The 12,280-nt window shown below is 37.7% G+C and overlaps 1 protein-coding gene across 1 annotated transcript in view; it reads right to left on the bottom strand.

The window, feature by feature from the left end:
- CFAP58 (cilia and flagella associated protein 58) overlaps positions 1-12,280 on the bottom strand; it is a 119,891-nt gene that overhangs the window by 86,662 nt on the left and 20,949 nt on the right. Inside the window, exons 8-9 of the mRNA XM_069098907.1 lie at positions 11,329-11,411; positions 5,544-5,735 (exon numbers count right to left, since the gene is read on the bottom strand). Of these exons, the coding sequence (XP_068955008.1) occupies positions 5,544-5,735; positions 11,329-11,411 (275 nt within the window). The remainder of the gene's footprint in view (positions 1-5,543; positions 5,736-11,328; positions 11,412-12,280) is intronic.

Below are 12,280 nucleotides of genomic sequence, written 5' to 3'. Positions count from 1 at the left end.
TAAAAGTAATATAGCTGGATGATTCCCAAGCATCTAGGGTTTTTCTTCCTATTTCTCCAAATCAGAGAAAGCTATGTTGATAACACATAGAAAACTCTAGAAGGAAGAGGAGTCACAATGCCAGAAAAAATTCTGATGATAACTTAAGGCCTTCCAACAAGCAGATTAATAAGGGACAATGAAAATATAAGGTAATGTATTTCTAAACTAAGATTTTGCACAGTTCCTTCCAAACAGACCTTGGGACAGTCCTAGGCATTCATTCATTCATTCATTTAAACATTGACGGAATTCCTACACTGTGTGAGCACAATACTCAGCACAAAAATGTAATGTCTGGAACTTGAACCAGATAAGAGAATGTACCTCCTTGTCTTCTCTGAAGGGGCATGGGACACCATATAGACTGTCAGGCTCATTCAGTTCGTGTATTTGGTGGTTAGTTCTGAGTTACTTTTCCCTTTCCCTTTTTATTCATTGTTATAAGGGAAGGTTCCAGGTTGGGAAATGAAAGTGATAAAAAAAAAAAAAACAAAAGTATTTTTAATATGATTTCTTCCTTAAAGGGGAAACATGTAAATAGTGGTAATACCAGGTATAATGTAATATCTACCCAAAGAAAGAAAAAAAACAAAATTCCCTAAGAGTTCAAAGGAAGGACATGAGATTTCTATCTGAAGGGAATCAAGAAAGGCTTCATGGGGAAGAAGACCTTTGATCTGAGCCTTAAAGGTTATAGAGAGATGGTAGATGGCAATGGGAAGGGGCTAAGAGAAGCATTTCTAGCAAAACAGCATGACAAAGGCATGGAAAAAATACAGGAAAAAATGTAAGGACTAGTTGGAGGGGCATCTGGGCTATGCCTTGAAAAAGAATGGAAATAAGGTAGAGTTGCATCAGATTTTAGAGAGACTCAAATCTCAAATCTGCATCTAATTTGGCATTTGTTCTATCTCTATTATTGAAGGTTCTCAAGAAGAGGATGAGATGAACATATTTGTATGCTACAAAGATTAATATGGAAGGACATATAAAATAGACTGGAGTGAGGACAGATCAAATACAAGTAAGTAGGCTATTGCAATAGTCAAGGCAAAACAATGAAGGTCTAGATTATATTATAACAATGGAATGCAAGGAAGGGGATGGAGGGCAGAAATATTGTGGAGGTAGAACAGATAGGATCTGGCAATTGGTGGGATGTGGAATGGTGAGGAAGAAGGAGAAAGAAATGATGCCAAATCTTCTTGACTGGGAAATGTCAAGATGGCTCTCATCCTATCATCAGGAAAACCTTAGAACTTTCATATAAGGAAAAATTCATAGAATGTTGACTTGGAGCAAAAATCTCAAAAACAATGAAAATTTAGTCTAAACAGAAATTCTGGCATAGAACAGAAAAGAAAATCACTAAGTAGCATCTTACATTACAGTAGAATATAGATAATTGCCAATGTGGTATCATTTGAGAATCTCCCCCAATTTCTTCCTCCATTTGTCATTCATTGTCATGAACTGAATGGGTTGAAACAGAACACTTGGACAATGGAATTTTTAATTTAAATTTTTTTTTTACTTTATCAAATGCTTTCTTAATTTCTAGTTTACATCATTCATTTCCGCAAGATTTTGAGTTACAAATTTTTTCCCCATTTTTCCCCTACCCACCACTCCAAAATAGCAATCCCACTGGATATCTCCTCCTCCAATCTGCTCTCTCCCATATCTTCCCCCATCCCTCCTCTGATTTTCCAGTAGGGCACAGTGGATCTCTATGCATCCAGTGCCTGTATATCTTATTTCCCAGTTACATGTAAAATAATATTAATAATAGTATATATAATATATGTGTGTGTGTTTTTTAAACATTTGATTTTAAAGATTTGAATTTCACATTCATTCCCTTCCTCCCTTGTCACCCATCCTTACTGGGAAGATAAGCAACTCAATATAGGTTGTACATGTGTAGCAATGCAAAACATTTCCATAGTGGATATATTGTAAAAGACTGACTATATTTCCCTCCATCCTATCCCACCTCCCACTTGTTCTGTTCTCTACTTTGATCCTGTCCCTTTTCAAAAGTGGGTGTTTCCAACTTCCCTCCTCCCCAGCCTGACCTCCCTTCCATCACCCCCCTCTCATCCCCTCCCCCCACTCTCCTGTAGGGTGAGATACCCTATTTAGTGTGTATGTCATTCCCTCCCTAAGCCAAATTTAATGAGAATAGGTTGACCCATTCCTTTATGCTGTCCTGTTCATCCCCTCCATTGTAACCGTTTTCCCTTGCCTCTTCTATATAAGATAGTTTACCCCATTCTGTCTCTCCCCATCTCCTCTTATTATATTCCTCTTTCACCTCTTAATTTTACCTTTTAAGTATCATCCCTTTCTATTCAATTGGTCCTGTGCCCTCTATCTATGTATACCTGTACACATATATACACACACTCACATATGTATTCATACACCCATATACCCTCCTATATAGACATATATATGTATGTATACATATATATATATATACATTTCTATTCCCTTCAACTATTCTCATACTGAGAAAAGTTTCATAAGTTACAATTATCATTTTTCCATGTAGGAATGTAAATAGTTCAACTTTGATAATAAGTTCCTTATGATTTCTTTTCCCTGTTTACCTTCTCATGCTTCTCTTGCTTCTTGTATCTGAATGTCAAATTTTCTATTCAACTCTGGTTTTTCCATCAAGAATGCTTGAAAGTCCTCTATGAAAGTCCATTGAAGGACCATATTTCCCCCTGAAATATGATTCTCAGTTTTGCTGGGTAGGTGATTCTTGGTTTTAATCCCAGCTCCTTTGACCTCCAGAATATCATATTCCATGCCCTTCAATCCCTCAGTGTAGAAGATCCTGGGTTATCCTGATTGTTTTTCCATGATATTCAAATTGTTTCTTCCTGGTTGGTTGTAATATTTTCTCCTTGATCTGGGAATTCCATAACCTGGCTATAATATTCCTAGGAGTTTTCTTTTTGGGATCTTTTTCAGGAGGTGATCAATGGATTCTTTCAACCTCTATTTTGCCCTCTGGCTCTAAAACATCAGGGCAATTTTCCTTGAGAATTTCTTGCAGGATGATTTCTAGGTTCTTTTTTTGATCATGGCTGTCAGGTAGTCCAATAATTTTTAAATTATTTCTCCTGGATCTATTTTCCAGGTCAGTGGTTTTCCCAATGAGATATTTCACATTGCCTTCTACTTTTTCATTTGTTTGGATCTGTTTAAAAGTATCTTGATTTCTCATAAAGTTACTGGCTTCCATTTGTTCCAATCTAATTCTGAAGGAATGATTCTCTTCAGTGAGCTTTTGATATTCTTTTTCCATCTGGCAAATTCGGCATTTTAAGGCTTCTCCTCATGCCTTTTTGAGCCTCTTTTGCCATTTGAGTTAGTCTGGTTTTTTAAGGCGTTATTTTCTTCAGTCATGTTGTTAACTCTCATTTCATAATTTTCTTGCATCGTTCTCATTTCTCTTCCCAATTTTTCCTCCACTTCTCTTATTTGGTTTTCAAAATCCTTCTTAAGGTCCTCTATGGCCTGTAACCAGCTAGTATTTTTCTTGGAAGCTTTTGGTGCAGGAGTTTTAACTTCACTGTCTTCCTCCTGTTCCATGCTTTGATCCTTTTTGTCCCCAAAATAGGAGTATAAAGTTGAATTGTTCTGCTTGCTTTGTTCCTTTGCTTGCTCATGTTGCCACTCAATTACTTGGCTTTTGAGCCTTTTGCCACAGTAGGACTCTGCTACCAGACAGGGGAGCTTTGTCCCAAATTGCTGGCATTTTCACAGCTGCTAGAGCTATTACTTGGGTGCCCTCTCTGCAGCCCCCACTAGCTCTGTCTCACTGGTCATGTGACCCAGGACCTCCACCCTAGACCACAATTCATATCCAAGCAGGTTAAAGCAAGAGCAATTACCCCTCAGACTGGTCACTTAGTCCCCTTACAATCTGCAAGCCAGGAGCTGAAGCTGCCACATGGCAGCAGCTGCATGGCCATGGCACCTCAGTCACTTCTCCCTCCAGGGGATAAAGGCCAGACCACACTCCCAAACTACCAGATCCCAAAATCCACACTGCACTAACCTCTCCCTTTGTCCTTAGCATCTATGTGTTGATAATTCTGGAAATCGCCAAAGCTGCTGGTGATCTAAAGTCCCTCCAGCTGGCATCTGGTCAGGCCACCTTGAGGTTAAAACCTCGGGCTTGCATGGGGCTGAGGTCGGCTCCCAGAGCACTGTACTGGCCCCTTCCTGCCAGCCTGCCAGTCTGTCCTCAGCAGGAATTTAGCTTCTCTTTGTCATGTTGTAGGTTCTGTTGCTCCAAAGTTTGACCAGAGTCACCTTTCACATGAATTGGAGGAGGTGGAAGACAAAGCTGAAGGGAGGTTCTGTTCCCCCACCCCAGTTTTAAAATTTTTTAAAGTTATGTGTGAGGGGGTGGGTTTATTTAATACATAAGCCTGGAAATAGCACAGGACAATAAAAGGAATGAATATACTAAGGCTACACTAGTGGTTTATGTTATGACTAAAGACAAGGTAGCAGTAGCAGATAAGCGGCATCAGAAGAAGCTGCCATACTTATATGGTGCACTGTACGACTTCTACGTAGCCAGACCCAGGAGATTATGAGAAGACAATGACAATGTTATCTGGTATCTCCTCCCATCAACAATTCAAGAATGAGGACATGAGTCATATAGACCAAGTCATTGACAACATTCCTGCTATTCTTTACCTCAACATAACCAGATAAGTTGAGTGAAAAAGAATTTCAAAAACCAGTGTACCACTCAAAGAATAACTACTAGTTATCAGCATATTTTAGACAACTAAAATTTGTCCCCTGATATCTAGGGGAAGCGTAGTAGAAAGGCTAAGAAAGGGATCCTTTATTTAGATGCTTAGCAAACAAAATATCATATATCTTGCAATCAACATACCAATCTGTAGCAATACTTGAAATTCTACCACAAGATAGTTATTACTTTGAGTGTAGGAAAGACTTTTTGATATAAATTCTTCTAGGAAGAGTAACTAGGAAGAATGTCCTAAGCCATTCACAACTAGATATAAAATAGTTTAGTTAGCTGCTTTTCAACTAATAAGGCCAACTAGAACTTGGGGAAAAGAGGAGGATAAATTGAAGAAGAGAATGTCTAATGTAAGAGTATGGAAAACTCCCAGATTGGACAGGCTTGGATATGGTACCACAGTGAGAGGCCCTAGATGACCAAAAGCCAGCACAATGGCTTCAAGTATCTATGAGGGCTGGTAGAGGACTGAAGACCAGTTGTCAACTTCATAATTTTGCCTCAGGCCGGACCTGTATACAATAATTAGCTGGGGGGATAACATTTTCTTTCATTATATCAAAATTCAGTCTTCTAAAGCTCCGGACAAGTGAAATATCAAAGCTTTAACAAGCCACATTTCCAAAATTCAAGTGAGACTGAGAGGGAGGAGAGAAAAGACCACGCTTCACATGTAAAACCAAGAGTACCTTACCCTTTGTGTGAGGTCACTAGCTTCATTAATGTAACGATCTCTCTCCTTTTCCAGTTGGAAAATGATCTTCCTTTGTTTCTGAGCCTCATCTTTGTAGTTCTGGATTTCTTCTTCCAGGTTCCTCTTGTTTTGTTCATGAAGTTTTACTAAGTCTACCTGTTTCTGGGTGGCAGTGACAGCCTTCATCAGGTTCTACAGGAAAAAAAGACACCAAAACATTTAAGTTACCAAGTATGCTTAACATGAGAAATGAATTCATCTTAACTCAGCAGTCTAGAATGACTATATCTAATAACATCATTCTTGCACATTTTTTAATAAATAGTATTTTTTCCAATTGCATGCAAAGACAATTTTCACATTCATTTTTTAAATTTTTATTTAGTATTTTATTTTTCCCAGTTACATGTAAAAACCGTTTTAACATTCATTTTTAAAATTTTGAGTTAAAAATTCTCTCCTTTCCTCCCTCCCCACCCTCCCTCACTGAGGGTATGCATGGTTTTATAGCCCTTTGGCCATAGTTCCACAAACTTCTCTACAGAATAGTTAGCATACATTTTTTTTAATTCTGATTTCCAAATTTTTCTCCCTCCTTCCTTTCTCTCCCGCCTCCCCTTTCCCTCCCTAAAACTATAAGCAATTTTATATAGGTTATATATGTGCAATCATGTAAAATATGTTTCCATATTAATCACATTGTGAAATTCTTGCACATTTTAAAGTAAAATGTAAAGTTTTCAAAAGGTAAATTACACCTTTTTCTGATGATAATGTATTACACAAAAAAGGTAAACTTTTATTTTCTCTGCCTAACTTGGATACTAGTTGTAGTCTAGAACAGAAAGTTATCTGAATGGCAGCAAAATGAAAGAGAGAAAATTTTCTGATTGTGCTTCTTATTAAAATACTTTTCTGCTCAAGAAGAAAATATCCTAGTTCTTTCTAGATATTAGGCTGCATTAATTTGTTACATCTCCTATGTAAGAGGTATCATGACTTGGTGGATAGAGAGCTGGTCTTAAAACTAATGCAGGCCCTGCCTCTAATAGATATTAATGTAATATTAGCTGTGTGACCTGAGCAAATCCCTTTACCTTCTCAGTGTCCTAAGGAACTTTCTAAGATTTTAAGTTGCAGAGAAGGTGGCAAGGTGCACTGGTAGAGGGAGTCTCTTCATCTAGAAGTATGAGATGGCGATGAAATCACATGTCCAAAACCTAGCCTGTTATGTAGGTTAAATGCTACTTAAACTAAATCTGATCATGGTGGCTGCACATATAAAATTGAAAATTTAGGGACTATTTCTAGAATTATCCAAAATACTAGATGATTTTCCTTAGATATATAAACAGATAAAAAATTCAATTTGGAAAGCACTTATTACACTCCTACCATGTGTCACTACTGTGCTTAGTGCTGAAGATACAAAGACAAGAATCAAAACAGTTCCTGCCTTCAAGGAACTTATGTTCTACTTTAGGGAAAAGCATGTAGAGAGATAAGTATAAAATATGGGCATACATATATACATATGAAGAACAGATTTGAAACAAACCCTCTAGAGAGGTCAAAAGAGTAATTAGGAAAGACCGAAAGAATTTTCACGAGTACTGGGGGAACCACTTATGCTAGAGAGTATAAATTTGTAGGAGACCCAGTTAGTATGGTTATATAACTTCCTCCAATGGAGTTCAGAATCAATGGAAGAATGGAGAAAAAGATGGTGGAGATAGTCTAGGTTTGTAAAGGGAGGAGCAGGAATATGACAAGGAGGCAAGGGATTTGAGGGTATAGGGTAGGCTACAGTTGAACTGGTTAGCTAAAGGGTCAAGGTTCCAAAGGGAAGAAAGTGAGACCAGAGCAGGGCAATCTATTAGAAAATCAGAACAGGAAGGAAAGAACAGAGATCACATGAGGATGGAGAAGGAAGGATTGAAGGACACAAAGTTATAGTCTGGGGGAAAACATTCAAAGTTCTGGATCACAGATTACGGAAGTAAAGAAGCTCCAAATAGTCTTTCTATCAATGTTATTTCCATCACTATGTACAGCTGAGATGGAGTAAAATCACAGATATAGAATTTGAGGAAGCTGATAAATAGGGAAGCCAGGGGGTTTGAAGGGATATCCATGTGTATATCAAAGTCCCCAAGGATGAGGTTAGGGCACAAAGAAAATGAAGTCCCCAAGGAGGGGTTAGGACAGAAAGAAAGTCTGTGAGCCAAATGTTGAATTCCTTGAAAAAGAAGGAAAGATGACCTGGGACCTGGAGATCACAGCAATTTGAATCTGCACAGATTGATGGAGTGGAACTTAAGATGAGAAGTTGATGAGTGATCGTGAAAAACAAAGGTCCAGAAGTAGCTGTATGGTGTAAGGAATATGCCTATTCCTCCTCCTGACCCAGTGTGTCAAAGGGCATTGAGAGGAAGGCATCCAGATGAAAGACTATGAAAGAAATAATCCTAATACAAAAGACAGTTTGTTAACAGCAGAACAGGATTACAGAAGGGCACAATCAAACAAAGAACAGAGCAGGATAGAGACCTCGGGAGGAGTAGGGTTGAAGTATATGGGAATGAGGGAAAAGACAATAGATAGCAGGGAAAGCAAGCCTTCTATCCTGGATCACCATGATTTGGAGAGGAGGAAGAAAGAATTTGGTAGCAACAAGACAATGGTTTGTCCCAAACTTCCGAGTAGCTCCAGGTCCCAGGAAGGATGTGATCTGCATGTCTCCCTCTGGGATGTATATGGTGGGGTGGGGTGGGATGGGGTATACTAAGGATGAGGTCCTGGACCAAGTCCAGGCAGCAAAAGGCTGGGTTGCCTGGGAGCTCACCAGGCTAAAAGAAGGGCTAAAACATTGGTGATTTACTCATTGTCCCTCGTTGGCACTGGTAGTTTTGCCCCCTACCCCAACTCAGATGGTTTGGTTTTTCTTCCTCTGGGTAGGAGGCCAGTGGGATAAGAGGGAGCAAGGTTGGGGTCCTATACTGAGCTCTAGTGATGACAGAGCTGCATGGTGTCAAGGTTACAGAGGGCTGATTTTTTTTTATTATAAGTTTTTTTTATATATTATAAGTTTTTTATTATAAGTTTATTAACTTACCTTCCCTCACCAGCAAAGGCAACTTTGTACCACATCATATTACTAAATGCTGAGAGATCTGTACCCAGAAGCAGTGAAGAGGAGAGAGAGAAAGAGACAGAGAGAGAAGTTGTTTTAGACAAGAAGAGAACAGAAAGCTGTTTTAGAATTGGGAAGTCCTGAACATGCTTGGAAGGGGAAAGTAATAGGAAGCAACTTAAGAAACATTGGAGAGAAAGACAGCAAGAGCCAAATCTTCCAAGGAGTAGGAAGAAACAAACCAAGGGCAGATCCAGAAGAATTAGCCTTAAAGAAGAGTAGGGATCTTACTTTTTCTATGACTAGAAAGAAAGTAGTCAGTGGACTGTGGTGCAGAGGCATGCTAGGGAATGAAGGGGAAATGTGAAGCAGGCCTACATGGGATGACCCCAACTCTCTCTGTGAAGTAGAAAGCTAAGTCATTTGCTCTAAGTGTGGAGGGTGGAGTGAAACTGGGGGGTGGGAAGGAGGAGGATGAGAGGAAACATCTATGAAATCTATGAAACCTAAAGGAAACAATTTGGAACTATTTATGAAACCTAAAGAAATAATTAAAAATATAACTAACATCTTCTGTTCCTAAACAGGTAAAGGAAAGTAATCATGGGGATTAATCAATAATATGTGCACTCTGTCTAAAAATGGGCAAGAAAGGTGACATTAAATCTTTGCTACTCACAAATTTAACACTTTTAGCTCATGAAATTCCTCCAGCAGTAAATGGAGCCCTCCAATCTTAAAAGTAGAATCACTAACCAAACAAGAGATAGAGAAGACCATGGAAAGTAAAATGAATAATTTCAATTACATGAATTTAAAAGACTTTTGCCCAAACAAAACTAATGCAGCCAAAATTAGAAAGAAAACAGGAAATGGGAGAGGAGGGAATTAAAGCAAGTTTCTCCAACAAAGGCATCATTTCTCTAAGGAACTCAGCCAAATCTATTAAAAAAAAATTTTAAGTCATTCCCTAGTGGATAAATGGTCAAAGGATAGGAACAGGCAATTTTCAGAAGAGAAATTAAATGACTATCTATAGTCATATAAAAAATGCTTTAAACCACTACTGATTAGAGAAATGAAAATTGAAACAACTCTGTGGTACCACCTCACACCTATCAGATTGGGGGGGATGTGGAAGAACAGGGACACTAAAGCACTGTTGGTAGAGTTGTGAACTAGTCCCAACCACTTTGTAAATCAGTTTGGAGCTATGCCCAAAAGGCTATAAAACTGTGCATACCCTTTGACCCAGCAATACCACTACTAGATCTGTATCCCAAAGAGATAAAAGAAAAGGGAAAAGGACTTATTCATTGCAACTCTTTCTGCAGTGGCAAAAAATTAGAAATCAAGGGAATGCCCACAGTTGGGGAATAACTGAACATTGTAGCATAAATGAAATACTATTGTGCTATAAGAAATGATGGGCAGGATGGTGTCAGAAAAACATGGGAAGATTTATATGAACTGATACAAAGTGAAGTGAACAGAACCAAGAGAACAGCAATATTATAAGGATGATCAACTGTGAGGGACTAAATTATTCTGATCAAGACAATGGTCCAACACAATTCTGAAGGACCCAGAATGAAAACTGCTATCCACCTCCAGAGAGAAAAACACTAAACTCAGAATGCAGTATACTTTTTTTTAACTTTCTCTATTTTTCTTTTTTTTAGGGGGAGTTTTTCTTTTTTTTTCTGTTTTCTTTTGCAACATGGCAAATATGGAAATGTTTTGCATGACATCATATGTATAATCAATATCAAATTGCTTGCCTTCCCAACGAGGGGAAGCGAGAAAATTTGGAATTTAAAATGTTTTTTTAATGAATGTTTAAAAAGTTTATATGTAATTGGGAAATATTTAATGAAATAAATTAAAATATGCTTTAAAAAAAGTAGAGCCACTAGAGTTAGACCTCTGGGCCTGTTTCACCAGGTCTTTTAGGGAAAGATGAACTCAAGGGTCTAAAAGATCAGAGATTTGGAGCTAGCTGGAAGGAATCTAAGGGGTCATCTATTCCAACTACCTCATTCTATGGATGGGGAAAATGAAGCCCACAGGGATCAGAGGACTCAGTCAAGGTCACAAGAAGCAGAGGCAGGATCTGAATTCAGACAAATGGAGCACTCTGTAAAAAACAAAACAAAAAAAACCCACCTCCCAATAAAAGCAAAATTGAAGATTGGTATGTTGGATAAGTGAGGGCTTTTACAAATCACTAACCCACTATTCTAGGATATTATGCATTGTACAATTTTTATAAGTACCCACTTACATTTACTCAATTAACACAAAATTGTAAATAGGAAGATATTGAATTCTGAGATTTTGACCAACTACTTAGGATACCAAATAACATATCTGCAATAAAATGGAATCCACAAAATACTCTTAAATCCCCTACTGTTTTATATGCTAATTCTCAGAAGTCCCTTTGTGTTCACAGGTGATAATGTAATTTCAATTCACAGACACTAAAAGGCAGAGTGTAAGCAGCTGCTTAAAGGAAAATTGAGAGCTATTATTTATTCTAATCTACTTTGACTTGCTGTGAGTTTTATTTCTTTGCACAACTGGTTATAGACAGATATTATATTCCCAAAGCAAAACATTCATTTTCCAGCATTACTATCACAAACTCACCTTATTTAATATGTCTCTCTCTCGCAGAAGCTCATCCATAGCCTTTTTATCAAGTTCTCCTTGCTTTTTTGCAATCTCCAGCTCTAAATCACCAGAAAAAGTTAATAAGTTCAAGACCAAATTATGAGCTAACAAAAAATAAAGACAACTCCTCTATAACAAAGGAGAGAAATTACTTGAAACCTTTATCAATATTACATCAAAGGGGAAAGGTCATTAACAGGAAACTAAAAATGTTAAGGATAGCTTTAACAGTAACCATTAAAGGAGAAAGTAATCCTGTGGCTGTTGTTAATGTCAGTATGGGATAGAAAATTCAATCTAACGCTGTAAAGCATGACAAAAAAAAAACCCAAGACTGGAACTGTTACCAACACTAACTTCTCAAATCTGAAAAGCATTCTATGTATTTAATTATTTATGAAATAAATTATCCTGTTTCCTGTTTTCTTCATATCTTTCAATGAGGGTACCAAGAAAGTCTCATACTACATCTCAAAAGAAGATTCAGCTACCTAAAGTATCCTAAAACTAGAAAGTCCAGTTAATAAAAAATCACTTAACACATCTGAAAACCACCAAGAGAAAGCTTTTGAGTGGTCAATATTTCTAATAATCCAATCTAAGTGGGAGAAGCTCCTTTAAAATATGAAAGTTCAAATTTTAAGATGTATTCTTATTCAGAAATGGTATCTAGACCAAAGGACTAGAATGATACTTCATCCTTTTCTCATAGTATCCTCTTTTTTTTCCTAATGAGGTCCCTCCCTCTCTCATAACCAGGTAAAACTGAGGCTAACGGATAACATAAAATATTTTCTCAGCTGCCAAATTAGCCATTGAGTACTTCTCAACAGGGAAAAATAAAGCCAAAGGTACATTAAGTTAATACAGTGACAATCTACTCACCACTTTCAAGTGAACAAGTTGGGGGCCACAACACAAGCTTTTA

Source organism: Petaurus breviceps, unplaced genomic scaffold (genome assembly GCF_028583685.1).
Source record: "Petaurus breviceps papuanus isolate PSGF00001 unplaced genomic scaffold, PetGlider_PUasm1.0 37, whole genome shotgun sequence".
Lineage (NCBI taxonomy): Eukaryota > Metazoa > Chordata > Mammalia > Diprotodontia > Petauridae > Petaurus > Petaurus breviceps.
Note: the sequence above shows the minus strand (reverse complement) of the source record. Positions and strands in the feature narration are given on the sequence as shown.